At 37.7% G+C, this 17,558-nt stretch overlaps 1 protein-coding gene across 1 annotated transcript in view; it reads right to left on the bottom strand.

Annotated features, from left to right (window-relative positions):
• The window catches only part of CUNH11orf88 (chromosome unknown C11orf88 homolog), a 22,854-nt gene extending 5,978 nt beyond the window's left edge, over window positions 1-16,876 (bottom strand). Inside the window, exons 1-3 of the mRNA XM_032427732.1 lie at window positions 16,651-16,876; window positions 16,047-16,085; window positions 15,496-15,566 (exon numbers count right to left, since the gene is read on the bottom strand). Of these exons, the coding sequence (XP_032283623.1) occupies window positions 15,496-15,566; window positions 16,047-16,085; window positions 16,651-16,876 (336 nt within the window). The remainder of the gene's footprint in view (window positions 1-15,495; window positions 15,567-16,046; window positions 16,086-16,650) is intronic.
• Between the last annotated feature and the right edge of the window lie 682 nt (window positions 16,877-17,558).

Raw genomic sequence — 17,558 nt, 5'->3', positions numbered from 1 at the left:
ATACCTGTCTACTTGCTAGGAACTGACTAAAATAATGTCTGTAGATAAGGACCTGGGATGTTTTCAATGTAGGTATTCAAGGTTGGTTTCTTTTTTTTTTTTAATTTTTTATTGTTTATGTTAATCACCATACATCATTACTTTTAGATGTAGTGTTCCATGATTCATTGTTTGTGCATAACACCCAGTGCTCCATGCAGAACGTGCCCTCTTTAATACCCATCACCAGGCTAACCCATCCTCCCACCCCCCTCCCCTCTAGAACCCTCAGTTTGTTTTTCAGAGTCCATCGTCTCTCATGGTTCGTCTCACCCTCCGATTTCCCCTCCTTCATTCTTCCCCTCCTGCTATCTTCTTTTTTTTTTTTCTTAACATATATTGCATTATTTGTTTCAGAGGTACAGATCTGTGATTCAATAGTCTTGCACAATTCACAGCGCTCACCATAGCACATACCCTCCCCAATGTCTGTCACCCAGCCACCCCATCCCTCCCACCCCCCCACTCCAGCAACCCTCAGTTTGTTTCCTGAGATTAAGAATTCCTCATATCAGTGAGGTCATATGATACATGTCTTTCTCTTGATTGACTTATTTCGCTCAGCATAATACCCTCCAGTTCCATCCACGTCGTTGCAAATGGCAAGATCTCATTCCTTTTGATGGCTGCATAATATTCCATTGTATATATATATCAAGGTTGGTTTCTTTTCCAGCTTTTCCATTATACGCTTACTCAGTTGGAATTAACTGCTCCGTACTGTGGTTATGCAGTGCTTTATACCTTTATGAAGGCAGTGATCTTACTTTCCTTGTTTTATATCATAGTTGCTACCATGACTCTTTCAGAGTCTATTCATCTTTTTATCCTTTAGAGCTAAGCAGTGCCTTGCAGATGATATTCAATGAATTTTTATTGAACTGAATTGATCAAGTCATAATGTCTAAATGAAATCATTGCACTAATACACAATTATTAGCCTAAGCAAAAAAAAAAAAAAGAAGAAGAAGAAGAAGAAGAAAAACATTTTAGAAAGTGAAATTAAACAATGGATAGTTCTTAAAAATCCCTTATGAACAAAACTCATGATTATTTTGTATGTAACTACTGGGTAGCCATGGGCAAGTTAGACTGTCATAACGCTTCTCATATACAAATAGATTATGTATTTAGTTATGAGATCTAAAATAATAGCAAAATTAAAAATTCATTTGTCTTAAAAAGAGAGATGTGTTTATTCTATGATTGGTCCAGACCAAATGCATATTCCCGGTAGGAGAGTCACACCAGTCACTGACTCCGGAGTTTGGCCAGCACCGAGGCACCAGCATCATGGTGTAGAGTGAGTTCTCATGGCATGTGGAACCTGACCAAAGGCTCCAATTATGGAATTTTTTTTTTTAAGTGGGGGAAGGAGCAGCTGGCTGGTGAGCCTCTACCTCGGTCTGCGGCTCCCAGTACCACCCCCAAGCTCCTGCTCACCCCTAGCCCTTCCTTTCTTGGTGAAAAATAACTCCAACAGATTTTATGTTAAAAAACAAATGCATTTTTTTCTTTTGATTTCAGATCTTTTTTTATTATAATGGATTTTAGTACCAAATCAGATTTATAATATAATGCACCAGAAACAAAGCTTTCAAATATGATTTGATTTCTGCTTCCTGGACATGTTTCCTGGGAATGAATAAGAAAACTACTATAGGCAACAATGTCATCAGAACAAAAACACTGCCAACTATTCTAATAAATCTCTGCCTTCATAACTAAATTCAGTGGTAAGAGAAAATCCTTATAATTTACCTAATTAGTAGGGATAATTTACTTGTTAATTTTATAACAACAAAAGAATAATCATTTCTAATCACAGTGTTTTGTCATGTTCATTAATGGAATATTATATTTATAAGGCATTTTAGTCATAAAATTTATTCTTAATAATATAGAGAGATCAGAATTTATAATATTTTAACATATTTTCTTAAATATTTTTAAGAAATATATATTATTTATATATTGTTTATATACTATTCTTGAAAAAATAAATTATGGTATAAAATTGATTCCAGGAAATTAGAATATGATAATATATAAATTTAATATCTCATAGATGGTTAATGAATTTTAATGTCACATCAAGAATTGAATTTCTTAGTTCTCTCTTTTTGGCTTTTCAGAGTCAAACGACTTGGGTGGCAACATAGATTACGGAGCCAAACATTTGAGTTTGAATCTCAATTCTTTTTTTTAAATTATTTTATTTTATTTTTTTATTATGCTATGTTAATCACTATACATTACATCATTAGTTTTTGATGTAGTGTTCCATGATTCACTGTTTGCGTATAACACCCAGTGCTCCATGCAGAACGTGCCCTCCTTAATCCCCATCACCAGGCTAACCCATCCTCCCACCCCCCTCCCCTCTAGAACCCTCGGTTTGTTTTTCAGAGTCCATCGTCTCTCATGGTTCATCTCCCCCTCTGATTTCACCCCCTTTCATTCTTCCCCTCCTGCTATCTTTTTCTTCTTCTTCTTCTTCTTCTTTTTTTTTTTTTTAACATATAATGTATTATTTGCTTCAGAGGTACAGATCTGTGTTGAATCTCAATTCTGCTGTATGATTAATGGCAAGTAATACCTTCACTATCCCTCCTGGTTCCTCCTTTCTTCCCTCCAACTGTAATCTCTAACCCACAGGTTAGAGGTTTATGATTCAGAGTAAATCAAAGAGCCACTTTCTGAGATTTGGATTTCTCATTTCTAAGGAAGGTTGTTGTGAAAACTGGAGATCATGCAAACACCGCTTAACACAGTGCATGGTGTATGGTAAATATTTAATAAATGGTAGGTATTATTATTATCAGAGAAAATTTTTCTTCCAATGCTTTCAAAATGTGGAAGAGTGAGAAAAAGAGGAGAAGGATAGGTTGGTCACCCCCGTGGACAGTCGTGGAGGATACTGCTGACTCCACCCCTGGCCTGCGGGTGAGCTGATGGGTGGAGTGCGGGGGGGGAAAGGGGGGGACAAGAGGGATGCCCAAGAGATTATTTGCCCTTGATAACGCAGTGCAAATTCCTCTGTCCACAAATTCCCCAGTGTATTAGAAATGTGCTCCCTAGGTAATTTTCAGTTATTAAAGAAACTCTTAATAAACACCAGACTTTAAAAGAAAGGCCCTTTCTTCACAGGACCTGGTTCTCATATGAAAAATCCATTTCTTCTTTGGCTTATGACTGAAATTTTTTGAGTGAAACATTAATCAGAAGTAGTATATGTGTCTATTCCTCTGATTACTTATCTACATTACCAAAAGAAATTTTCTCTTGAATACCACAGTATAAGCTGAACTACTGAATTTAATCCTAAGACTATCTTAGAAGAGTATTGGAGTGATGTCAAAACGAAGTCTTTGCCTAGTCACCTAGCAACCATCCCAATACTCAGATAATCTAGAAATTCTTGGAACTAGTATGGTATAGTAGTTAATCACCTTGGTTCATTGTCAGAGAGACCCAGATTAAACTGTCTTTACTATAGTTTAGCTATGTGACTTTGAAAAATTCACTTACATGTTTCAACCTCAACTTCCTCAGGTATTAAACAAGGGTAATTACGGTACCTCTCAGAGTTGTTCTGAGGATTAAATAAGAATGGGAGTAAAGGACTTATAGTGTATGTGCTATGTAATTAGTTCTCAAAATATTATTATTATATAATGAGAGGAACAGATGGTCTAAAAGGAAAAAACCATGAAGAAAACAGACCAAAAAATACTGGAGGAAATATATTAATTCACGTGGAAATTGAAAAAAATTCTTTATTCTTTCCATTGAATATAAATGCAATGCACGGTCATGGCACAAACATCAGAAAATGAAAAAAAGCATATAAAATAATATTTAAACACATTCACTGCTGATATAAATCTTAATATAAGTTTATAATTTTAAAACCTGTATGAAGAACCATGAGAGACGATGGACTCTGAAAAACAAACTGAGGGTTCTAGAGGGGAGGGGGTTGGGAGGATGGGTTAGCCTGGTGATGGGTATTGAGGAGGGCACGTTCTGCATGGAGCACTGGGTGTTATGCACAAACAATGAATCATGGAACACTATATCTAAAACTAATGATGTAATGTATGGGGATTAACATAACAATAAAAAAAATTTAAAAAAAAAAAAAAAAAAAAAAAAAAAAAAAAAAAAAAAAAAAAAAACCTGTAGAAAGTTCAGAAGAACATTAAAGGAGCTCCAAAATACACAAAGAGCGTGCACAGTGACAGAAAGAAGGTAACAGTCCAGTTAAAAATAAATGGAGACATGGAAATAGGAATGAGCTGAAAGAGGCTTAAAGATGATGATAAGCCTGGCTTGCCTGGGACAAGATATGTGTTTTGGGGAACAGGAGTATAAAGGGTAGGATAGTTGGATGGCATCATATCTGAGAACCTTGACATAAAGATGACTCTGTTTAAACTTGGTTTAGTAGAAAACAGAGACTATGTTTCTGACCACAGTATAATTTAGAAATAAAAAAAACCAGATGTCTTAAGAAGACTTGATACACTTGGAAATTAAAAAGCATACTTCTGAATAATTCTTGGGACAAATTAGAAATCAAAGTAGAAAATTTACAAATACTTAAAAATGGAATAATAATGAAAATACTATATGGCTTGTGAGATGCAGCTAAAATAGTATTTTGAGGGATATTTATAGTTGTGAATACTTACATTAGAGATAAAATGGAAAATTAAGGAACGAACTGAAAAAAGAAGGAAGGTAGAAGGAAAATAAGAACAAATCCAATATTGAAGGAAAAAGTAATAAAAATCAATAACTAGTACCATAGAAGCCAAAAATATGATGGAGAATAATAAAGCTGAGTGTTGGTTTTTTGAAGACTATTAAAATAGATAATCCTTTGGCATAATTATTAAGAAAAAATACAAATGATTAGAAATGAAAAGGAGTAATAACTAGAGCTACGACAGAGATTAAAAAGATGATTAAAAAACACTGAATTCTTTATGCCAATACGTTTAGAAATATAGATGAGATGGACAATTTTCTAGGGAGAAATAACTTAGCAAACTGATTCAATAAATAACACACAGGCTTATCCATCTAAAACGCAAAAGCAAAATAAACAAGCAAACCAAACCTATGTTGCTTATTCAGTTTAGGGTCATATTCATTATTTTAATTTTAAACGTGACTATAATTTTAACCACCATTTAGCTCATCAGTTGGCTTTGCCTTGGACTGAATTGGGTCAAATTGCTGTTGTTATTTACCACCTCTAATAGTGCCTTGGCTTCTATACTAGTCTTTTTCTAGATTTCTAGGAACTGTTGCAAAGAGTCTGTAGAGTTGAAAAACAGTCCTTTCCCAGTTGATTTCTGATAGGGTTCTGGTTGGGAACCACTGATCCAGAACTTCATCATGACTTGCAGAGAGAGAGGCATTATGATAAATTTAAGTACCTTTTATTTACCTGCAAGAGTTAACTAACTCTGCCCACACATTTTTGCTCCATAGTTGAAATTTCAAAATACATTTTCAGTGATATATATATATATATATATATATATATATTTTAATTTTAATTTTTTATTTTTGCAGGTGATAAATAAAGATAGGATTATGGGGAAATATTATGAAAGTCTCCTTAACACTACGGGCAAACCAATCTTGATTGTGTCTTTCAATCAGGATGTGGTTTTGTGATCTACTCATCATCTTTTAATGAGAGTCTACAACATTTCATAATCTATATCATCATCCTTTTCTCCCTTTATCAAAGCATTTCATTTAATACTACAGCTTATTTTATACCCACTACAATTTTATCTTTCAATTATGAGTTAAAGGAAAACAGAAAGGGAACAGAGAAGATAAAACTTTCATCGAGTAACTGCTGGGTGACAAGCCTTGTGAGAGGGATTACTCAATCCTCATGACACAGCGAAGTGGGTATTATTATTATTATCACTGCTTTACAGATAGAAAGAGCTCAACCACATAAAAATTAACCACTCTTCTCAGGGTCACTTAACTAGTAACTGGAAGGACCAAGGATTCAGACTCATTCCTAGTACTGTTTGTTTGACTCCGTATCTTTTTTTTTTTTTTTTTTTTTTTTAAAGATTTTATTTATTTATTTATTTGAGAGACAGAGAGAGAATGAGAGAGGGGAGGGTCAGAGGGAGAAACAGACTCCCTGCTGAGCAGGGAGCCCGACGTGGGACTCGATCCCAGGACTCCAGGATCATGACCTGAGCCGAAGGCAGTCGCTTAACCAACTGAGCCACCCAGGCGCCCCTTGACTCCGTATCTTATGCTTCTTTTGCTAGACCCCTTCAAACACATCCTAGAGATTTTGGAACACTTACACGCACACACCACACACCCAGTAACAGATGGTTTCTTTCTCTTTTTCCTCTTTTTTTTTTTTTTGGTTTCTTCATTCAATCTTTCTTTTGAAAATGAAGAATTAATGATTAGGGTTAACCATGGTGAATAAGACAAGTATAGTCTACTCTCAGAGAAATTTATATTCTAGCAGAAAATTAGTGCTATGGGAATAGAGAGTAGGGAGATTGAGGTCAGCTTTCATCAAAGTTTATTTTATGATATCATGTAGCACTTTGCAAAAAGTGTGTTAAAGGATAAAGAAGAGTTGAATTATAGTAGTATTTTTTTTTAAGTAGGCTCTATGCCAGCATGGAGCCCAATGTGGGGCTTAAACTCACAACCCTGAGATCAAGACCTGAGCTGAGACCAAGAGTTGGATGCTTAACCAACTGAGCCACCTAGGCACCCCAATAGTAGTACTTTTGAGCTTTCTAAGATCTTATTTAATATAAAGTAAATATTTATGATAGGATTTTTGATTAAAAGTTAACTATTAAATGGGAATTACGTTCCAAATTTGTAATATCATCTAGGCAGAGCCAAGGCTCCATGGTTTAACAGAGGTTAGGAACATTATTTGATTTTTTTTCTTGAGGCTCCTAAATTTAATTTTTTAATTCTATGCCTATGGTTGGGAGTCCAAGAGGAGCACTAGGGAATTTCAGTTCTTAGTCTACAGATGTCGTCCTCAGCAGGCTGCATTCTTCCACGTTACAAGTGCCATCTTGAGGAAGGTGAGAATGATCATTGGCTTTAGGTAAAACTATGTATCATCAATATAAAGTCTCACATCTGGGCTTGATTCCAAAAGGCAGTATGTACCTGCCAGCTTGCTGATTTTGATAATGCTTCAACGATGAATTTCCTCTATAACTTTACTACCATTCCCTGTGCCTATTAACTGAAATCTGCTATGTAGATGCTACAATTTCCATATAGTAAATTTATACCTACTATATGGTAAGATACAGAACTGTTGGATCTCGAATGATCTACTGTATACCTTAAAAGATAGCCTGAATAATCAGTGAAAAGGCTTTCCCCAGCATGAGTTTTAGGAGGTAAACCTAACAGCAGCAATCTATAAGAGTGGATGGAGGATGTCAAAGGATTATTGACTGGAGAAAGAATGCTGACTGGCGGGAAAAAGATGCTCATCTAAGCACCTTTCCATACCTCCTGGAAATTGCTTGATCCTGGCTCAAGTCCCAGCTCTGACATATATAATTTTCATTTAAAAATGACAGCTTACTAAAATGAGGAAAACATATCAGTCATTACATAAGAGGGAATCAACTCAATTTTTTTTAAACGTAGGTTTCAATAAAATATTAGCTTATCCATTGTGAAGAATAAAAAATATATTTTTTCTTGGTTCTGCTACATATTTTTTCTTAGTTCTGTACACATCTTTTAATGGAAACCAATAATAATTACCTGAAGAGTGTAGCTTGTTTTAAAACATTCGCACAAAATAAATGCGTGAAAGTAAAAGTGATTTCTAAGCAGATTAATGTTGCTTTAAAAGGCACTTATTTTTTAAAAAGCAATAAGTGAGTTTTGAATTTTAATGAGGAAAATAGGAGCATAAAATGAATATTTCATTTCACAATTCAATCGAATATATATGATTGAATGATATATTATTGATGATTCAGTCTAATTACCAAGGCTTGTCCTCCACAAACAGATATCTACTGAGTCTTAGGGTTTTCATCATATTGATGCACATAGATAAGATGAATGGGTTAATGGCACTGACGACGTGCTCTTTTCAGGTGCGTGTTTTTCTGTCCTGCCCATTAGGCTGTAAGAAGGAGGGGGTGGGGGACTCCCCATCAGATCACTCCCCATCTCATCCCAGGCCCTACTTCCCTGAGTTTCAGGCCAATCGGACAGTTCCTCCTGCTTATCTCCCAGGCACCTCAAGCTTGTTAAGTCTCAGCTCAGTTTTTAACCCTCTGCTCTCCAACAAAACAAAACAAAACACCAGTGCGACACCCGGCCTTTATCTCTCCAGTGTCCCTTGTGTCAGATGATGGCATGCGTTTGCAGTCCAGAGCACTAGGAGGTATCTTTGATAGCTTGCTCGGCCTCACCTTTCGTATCCAATATATAGTTTAGGCCTTAGTTATTTGACTTCCTAATTCTCTCTCTAATCCACTTTTTCCTAATCCAAGCTTACCATCACCTCCCAGCTGGAAGATTGCAACGGCCTCCAATCAGGCTTGCCCCCTTCTGCTCTGGCCCCTTGCAATCCATTCTTGGCTCCATCATACATATTTTAATGGAAACCATTCTCCATATTATTATAGTCTCCTGACCTTTCCAAATAAATCTGATGTGAACCTTTGCATTACCTTGCTGGCCATTCAGCTTCTGAAATGCCCTACGGCTTTTGAAGCATAGGACCTTTGCAAAGCTGCCTCTGCTGTCTGGAATGCTCTCCCACTCCTCCCTCCACCCCTTCTTCTGGCCTCATTAGTGCCCACTCCTCCTTAAATCTCAGCTTGTCTTTGCAGAAATCCTTCCTGTTCCCTTGACTGGATTAATACTGCCCTATTAAATGTTGTCCTAATATCACATATAATTCTTTCACAAATATCTCTCTCCCTGATTAGACAGCAAGTTTCAAATAAGGATGGAGTTCACATCTTTAAACCATGTTGGACTCCACCATTGGACTCTAGTGCCAGCACAGGGCCAGGTATGTAGAGGTACTCAATAAATATTTGTTGAATAAATCTTGCCCAATTCTTCCAAATCAGACTCTCTAACTTTTGCCTCATGATTTATTTTACTATATGGCTTTGCTTGGCCCTTCTTGCCTGAGCTTAGCATTGCCTCTTCAGCTTTGATCCTCAACTTGCTTGCATCTCTTTTTAAGGCTGCAAAGTTTTCAGCTGCTTTGGACAAACATTGTATAACATATACTACAACCATGACCTTACATTTCTCTCTCTTGTCTTTCCTGGTATCAATTCCTTCAGAGAACATACAATGCTCACTGACTATGACTCTGTTCTGTGACCTGTAGACCATATTTCCTTTTTTTTTTTTTTTTTTTTTAAAGATTTATTTATTTATTTGAGAGAGAGAGTACATGAGAGGGGGGAGGGTTAGAGGGAGAAGCAGGCTCCTCGCTGAGCAGGGAGCCCGACGCGGGACTCGATCCAGGGACTCCAGGATCATGACCTGAGCCGAAGGCAGTCGCTCAACCAACTGAGCCACCCAGGCGCCCTGTAGACCATATTTCCACCATTGTCTTGTCATTTATTTTAAAACGTACATAATCCTTTTGGGCTTCATTCTGCATTCAATGGTTTCATTTAATCATGTTTTACAAGGAGATCATTAGAATGGGTTCTTGACCAGTTGTATCTTAGGATTTAAAATGTTTTTATTCTGTTCTTAAGGTGAATGTATATAGAAGATAAAGTACATAGATCTCTGGAAAAAAAGAGGAAAAGATGCTGTGGGGACATGGTCCTGTCCAGCTCTGGGGCTGGGTCTGTCTTGGGCAATGAATTCACCTACATGATCCCAAATCTCATCTGTTTGATCCCTTTCCCCAAGTACATTTTCATGGACTGTAGAAGTTACAAAGAAGATTAAGAGGAGAACCTCATCTGTCAACTGAAAATGTTTCCTGAGTTTGAATAATGTTTGAAAACAAAGTGTACTATAGATAACATAAAAGAATAATTCATATTTATGTAATCTAATTATCATTTGCCACCAAAATATTTGCTTGTTACTGTGAATGCACACACTATTTTTATGATTCTTCCACTTGAATTCTTTGACAGATTAGGAACAACAGGAATTTAAATGACTAGCTTTTGTTGGTGAAGGAGAAACCTACCATTTCCTGATGGTATTTACTTTATGGAGGAAAAGGAACTTTGTTAATACTGCATTAGAGCATAGCAAAACTTAAAAAAATGCTAGATAACACTGTTACTGAGAAAATCTAGGTTTGTCTGGGAAGCCAATTCTGATCAATTTGACACCGAAGAGGATTTTCTTTTATCTGAGCGTCCTGGCAATGACACTGAGGAAATTTCCTACATCTTTGGTTTGGCTCTATGAAACTGACTTATAATGAGTCTAAGTATCCCTCTTACTACTTTGGAAGTGTAGGATAATGGAGGATAACATTAAAGTTTTCTGCTTTCATTTTGTTTCACAATTCAGTAACTAAAAGTTTGTGAAGCTTCTTAGAGTCTCCTTCAAGCATCTTCCCATAGCATGACTTGCTTCTGGTTCATGGAAGAGCCATATAGCAAGCTCACTTTTGAGGAAGACTTACACTATGGTCAATCTTGGTTGCCCAGGCTGTGTGATAGGATGGATTAAAATCCCATTCCCAATAAAGAGTATATCAGGCATGTTATTCTGTAGATTGCATAATTTCTTGTAAAAATCTTTAGTCTGTATGCACTCATGTCAGAACTTTGATTCCAGATGAATATTTCCAATATGCCATCTATATATATGCCTTAAAATACTGCTCGGATCTCTTCTTCCTTCTCCCAGCAAATGAATTATTTATAATTCTTTTCATAAAGAGATAATCAGCTAAAGAGCTTTCTTAAAGGTGGCAAAACTAAAAAGCAAATTAGTTTTATGATTTCAAAAAATTAGCTGACTACTCATTTATTATAATGTTTTCAGACTACTTTAGAACTCTCAAAGGAAGGATAATAGTCTAGTACAGTGCTAAAAGGTTTCCTTTATAAACAGAATAAGCCATTTAATCTTGACAGACTCAACTGTTTTTGATTTTCTGCCATGGATATCCATCAAACAAATAGTAGTTGTGATTAATAGCATTTTGTCCACTAACCAAAAGCATTTATAATGTATACCTGGAATATATTCCAAAATGGAGGATAACATTACAGTTTAAAAAAAAGTTCAACAACCAAAAAAATCAGTATCAATTGGGAGAAAAAGCTTTTATGAAGGTACTTTTAAGACACATTGAAAAGAAATTTTTAGATTTTTCATTAGTTTTAAGAAAAAGTAGAAGAAAAACCTTTAGGAGAATTGATGGGAAATACTTTTTCCCATTTTAAGATGAAAATCATACTAGATATTTACTTATCAATGTCTGTGCTCAAAATATGTAGAAGATTCTCTGAAATTGAATAGAGCATTGTAAATTTTTTATTAGCTAAAAAGAACCTCCCACTGCCACTTATTTTCTGCCATCAAGCTAAAAATTATAGAATGGTGAGGGCAGCAGGGCAGGTAGAGTGCTACAGACCTAGAAAAACAGTAGTGTCCAAAAATTGACTCTACATTTTCATAATTACAGGGAGTCACAGTTCCTCTCACCACATAGAGACGAAAGAGATAAAAGCAAAACTGAGAAGAGAAGTGATGTGCTGACATGCTCCTCAAGCAGACTTGCAAACAGATTAGCTTTGGGGAGTATTCTTGCAAAAATTATCAGCCTAGAAAAATTTGCCAGATGGTTACATGTGGGAAAGGCAAAACAAAATGGAAATATCATTGTATAGAGCATATGTTCTCTCATTAATTCATTCAATTATGCATTTATTTATTCAATCCACAAATACGTATTGAGTTCCAATAACCAGAAAGGCACTGGGCTTAAGCAATAAGAAATGATCTCCCTCCTCATAGAGGAGAAGAGAATTTACGTTTGTTGAAGGCAAACTGTGGCCAGGGACTGCACGTAACTTACATCAACTTTGTCAAGTTTTTTTTTACATTCCTCCTTTTACATCTGAGGAAGCTGAGCCTCAGAGTTAAAGAGGTTGTTCAAGGTCAGGCAAATAGTAAGCGGCAGAGTTAGACTTCCAGACTCGCTCTGTCTCTGGAGCCCACTACACATGGTGCCTGTAATCTGGCAGGAAAGGCAGAAAGATGCACACTGGCCCCTAACACAGGCCAGAGACTGGGATGAATCCTACGAGAAAGATGGAGGTGACTTGCTGGAGGGGCACGCAGCAGGCAGCTGTTCATTCTGCTAGTCTCTAGGTCGCCTGCCTGGCCCAGAAACACTGGCATTTGAGCTGGGACTTGAAGGCAAATGGGGAAGAGCATTTTAGGTACAGACACGAAAGTGCAATGCAGGTTGAAGAAACAGCTTATCGTCTTACAGGGCTGGAAATAGTGTTTCTCATATTTGTTTTATTTATACTACAGTTTTGAATTTTAGGTTATTTGGCAACAGACCTGAACAGTGCCATGGCCAGCAAACATTACAATACAATGAGTCTCATGGGCTTTGAAGTTAGACTAGAGGCTTTGAATCTCAGCTCTGCCACTTGTCACTTGTGGGAACTGGAAAATCATTTAAGCCTGGTTTGATTAAATGGGGAGAATCATCAGGAGGCGATTTTAAGGAGAATATGAGGTGATATATGTAAGTTTATAGCACATGGTATACATTCACTAAATTGGCTGTTATGAATACCACATCACAATAATATCTGAGGATATCTAGTAACAGCACTCAGTTATTGCAGGATTCTCTTGCCTTTTGTACCACGGCTTGTCTGAACAGCACTCTACTACGCAGTACTGACTAAGCCCTCCTATGTACTCACAAGGCATACCTTCGGTGACATTCTATTTCTTTCCTGCTGGCTTGCTGTTTTTTTGGGCTTCTTCTACTCTTGACAAACAGAATCTTCTTCTTTACTGCATTGCAGGACCCACTTGACTTAATGTATAATTTGGCAGATATTACAGAATAATGTGCATATTGAGGTTCAGCAAAAACTATTTTACCCACTCACCACTTTGATAGCACATATGGGGAGGATCCAGAGTGTATCCTGGCCTAGTGGTGGAGAACCAATAGTACAGAGTGGGCTACGATGGGGGAAGGGTACAGGGGCAGGAGAAGGGTGGCAGGAGATTTCAGTCAGGTTATGGTCAGATTGGAAAGGAACTTAAATACCATGCTGAAGGATTTGGTCTTGATCTTGTAGAAATGGAGAGCCAAGGAAGAAATGAAAGTAGGTGGATAGACTGAATTGTGCCCCCCGCCATTCCTATGTTGAAGCCCTAACTCCATGTGTAACTGTATTCTGAGGTAGGGCCTTAAGGGGGGGTAATTAGGGTTGAATGAGGTCATAAATGAGGTCATAAATGGGGCTCTCAAGATAGGACTTGTGTCCTTATAAGAAGAGGAAGAGACACCAGAGTTCTTTCCCTGTGCCATGTGAGGACCCAGTGAGGAGTTGGCCATCCACAGGCCAGGAAGAGAGGTTTCATCAGAAACCAACTATCATGGCATCTTGATCTCATACTCTCAGCCTTCAGAACTGGGAGAAGATAAAATTCTGTTGTTTATGCCACCCAGGCTGTGATATTTTGTAACTGCAGCCCTAGCAGCCTAATACAGAAGGAGAGAAGCATAATTGGACTTGGGTTTTAAGAAGCTAACTAGTACACTGTGAAGGACTGCTTTGCATAGTCTTTGTCTGGTCAACTCTATATATTCTTTGAAACTCAGCTCCTTTGGGAAGATTTCTTGATTCCTTAAGTTTCATTTTGATGTTCTTCAGTGTGTTCCCATAGTATTATGTGCATATACATCTACCATAATAATGTATCATAATTCTTGACTTTAATTGGCTGTCTCTCCCACCAGACTATAAACTCCTTGAAATCAAGGACCACATGTTACCTTTGTATTCCCAGCATCTAGTATGGTACTTAGCACTTGGTACTTCTCAGTCAATATCTATAGAATTAAGTAATTAATATAGCAGAACCCGAGGCAAGGAAGCCAGTTCTAAGACTACTGATATAATAGCCCATTAGCAGAACATCCACTTGTAACTCACATCATCTTAATTGTTTGACAAAACATGATAAGAATTGACAATAGTTTGTCTTTAGTCTTTATTTCTAATGTCTTCCAAAAATAAAATTAAAAAGTGCTGAGGAAGTTGAATTTAATGATTTTTACCTCACTAAAAATTAGGCTCCATCCACCCATTAAGTCCTGGTACAAACACATAGTGCCCAATATCCTCAAGAATGAAGAAAATGCTGACTATTTATAATCACCTCATTTGTTTGGAGGAATCACCAATAGTCTATAAAGTGAATTAATGTGATTGGCAAACACAAATGCATTATTCTATAATCTATGTAGAATTCCCGATAAGTCTTTCAGAGTTTGCCAGTATATCCAATGATTAAAGATATTAGGTCCAAGTGAATCTTCTATCTTTACTTTTATAGTACAGGAACAGTTACAGGAATGGAACTTACCCATTAACCAAACAAAATGTTCCTATAAATCACTGTATTAATTGTGGAGTTAAAGTCTGTGCCTGCATCATGAAAAGCAAACAAGAGACGTTGCCAAAAAGAGATGTGTTCAGTTGATTTGACTATGCTAATTTGTTCAGTTTCAGTCTTTAGTCAAAAGGGTTCTAGATGACAGACTCATTCATCGGATCATTTGAGTTTGACCTATTAAGATAGGTCAATTCTATTTGATTTTTCCAGTTATTACAACATTCTTAGAACATTGTATATGGTTTAGGGCTTTATTGGATGGAAGGTGTGTGAATCCATTCTCCCCCATTTCCCTCTGATTCTCTTGTTCCTATATATCCTTGGGCTTTTGCAGGGACTGAGAATAGCCAAAATTTAATAGAATTTTTAAATCTATTATATATATAATAATCTATATAATTATTTAATCTTCAGTTAAAATTCCAATAAAGGGGGATGCCTGGGTGGCTCAGTCGTTGGGCATCTGCTTTCGGCTCAGGTCATGATCCCAGGGTCCTGGGATCAAGCCCCGCGTCGGGCTCCCTGCTCCGCGGGAAGCCTGCTTCTCCCTCTCCCACTCCCCCTGCTTGTGTTCCCTCTCTCGCTGTGTCTCTCTCTGTCAAATAAATAAATAAAATCTTAAAAAAAAATTCCAGTAAAGGTTCTCTAATTGCTCAAGCTGATGTACCAGAAGTGGAAAAATTTTACATATATGTGTTTAAAAAGGATAACTGGGATTATTTAGAAAATAATAATGAATTTCTAATGAAAATCAGATGACCTTCTGAAATATTGGCCTACCTTTTGGAGATACTTTTTTTTCTCCTCAGATTCCTGAATCTTTATGGTTTCAGCAGTGATACCAGTAGTCTCTAAAGGAAATAAAGTCAAATTCAATCTGAAATAATTTTATCATGATTTTATAATAATGTTGATATAAACTTGGATAAATGTTAAAAAGTAACAGAATAGGAAGGTAAACACAAATATGTACTGTCCTGAAACTTTACAAACCGATTCATAAATAATTGGAGACTGAATTAATTAGCTATGGCCGAAGGGAGCCTCTAATCTCTTTAGAAGAGGAGTAAGCCTGAGTCCAGTGACAAGAAAAGGTCTCTGAAGAGAACATCTTTGCAGTAAAAGAGTTTCCAATTTTTGCATTTCTATTCAACGTGTTAGGGGAATTTAGACATTCTCCTCTGGATAAGTAGGATGGTCTCTGAGACAGGGTTTTGATATGCAATTCAGAAAGTTATGCCAAAGTGTAAAGATGTCTCCTTACACTTATTACCTATTTTCTGAAGGATCTAGGAATCAGGATGTTGAAATGCCTAAGACTTGGTACTTACTGTTTTTCTCAAGGCTAAAAGGTTGGAAGTAAATTTTCTCTAAAAAATACAAAAGGGAAGTGAAGAAATTATTGGAAAGACCATAGCATTAAAGATATTTAAGCTTTCTTTAAAAAGGTGGGGTATTTAAGCTTTCTATACCTATAAAAATTGCGTAATAACAGTTTCCATCTCTTTGGCTTACTAAGGTTTTACAGGTCTGGGGACTTGGTTCCTAATACTGATTCTGCTTTCAACTTTCTCTGAGGCTTTCATGTTTGAACTTGATTATGTAAACAACCACCCTTAACATCCTTTCAGTCAACATATAATATTTCCCCCAGATTATTCTATACTGTTTAGCCAAACAGATGCCATAACCTAAGGGATACTTTCAGATGTGGTTTTAGATGTAACAAATATAGCACTGATGCTTTCCGGGTGGAAGGACTGCTGAGAAGTTCTAAAAAAAAAAAAAAACTGTATAGGGTTTTCAGACATTTGAAATGAAAGATTCTTATTTTAGAAACAGGTTCGGCGGTTCCTTGTGACAGTGGCCCCGGTATCTTCCAGGTTGGTTACTGAGGATGGAGGCAGAAACCAGCGGCCCAAGGCGGCTACTCACCAGGCGGGCTGCGCCTCGAGGGCCGGGCCACCGGCAGGCGCTGACTGCTACCTCGCGACAGCACCAACTGAGATTCGTTAGTAGGGTACATGGACGCCGCGATCCAGAACTGCTTGGCCAAGTTCGAGTCCTGTTCCGAAGTGCCGGTGAACACCAGTAATCCCTGGGGGCAAATTTCAACGGACTCCTTGTGGCTGGGAAGCCTTCCGCCGGCCCTCGTTTCCATGGCAACTCAGGACGCTCCTCTGAGTTCCCTCGCTCTTCTCCCAGCCCCGCCCTGCGGAGAACCGTCAAGCTGGCAACCGCCGCCGCCAGAAGCGCTTTGATTCCTCAATAGATGCTGGGGCCCAGCGCGTGCCTGTGGACGACCTGAAGCCCACTTCTGCGGTGTCACAGGCTTCAGGACCAGTCCAAGCCTTGGCGACCGGATAGGAGGAGTCAAAAACATCAGGTTTGGGGGGGTTCTTGTCCTGTTGGGAGTCAGTAGGGCAGCACTTGAGTTCTCTCACCGCCTCAGTCAGCCTTCAAACCCCCCTCCCCCCAGTTTCCTTCCCCCCAAATATACCTATAGATCTAAATAAAGCTTTTCAACTCTTAGCCCTACCACCCCAACCCACCTCTCCTTCCACACCAGATTGCCCACCTTATGTGGATAGTGGTTGGAGAATTCAATAGGGCAGCTAACATCCTAGCCCACGGGAGCCAGAGCGCTGAACTGGGCTGAGAAGTACCTGTGTATAAAGTTCTTGTTGTATATTCCCCTCTGCCCCATCCTTTAAGGGAAATCTCATGGAAGAAACTGGATTTAGATTGTGCCTTTACAAATCAGTCCCACTAAAAGCTGCCTGCACTGCAACAGTCCTAAATGATCACTTAAAAGAAGGACTATATCTGATGTGTGGACTCAG

The sequence above is a fragment of the Phoca vitulina genome, unplaced genomic scaffold (assembly GCF_004348235.1).
Source record: "Phoca vitulina isolate PV1807 unplaced genomic scaffold, GSC_HSeal_1.0 scaffold38, whole genome shotgun sequence".
NCBI classification, from domain to species: Eukaryota; Metazoa; Chordata; class Mammalia; order Carnivora; family Phocidae; genus Phoca; species Phoca vitulina.
The sequence above is the reverse complement of the archived record's forward strand: the minus strand, read 5'-3'. Positions and strand labels throughout refer to the sequence as shown.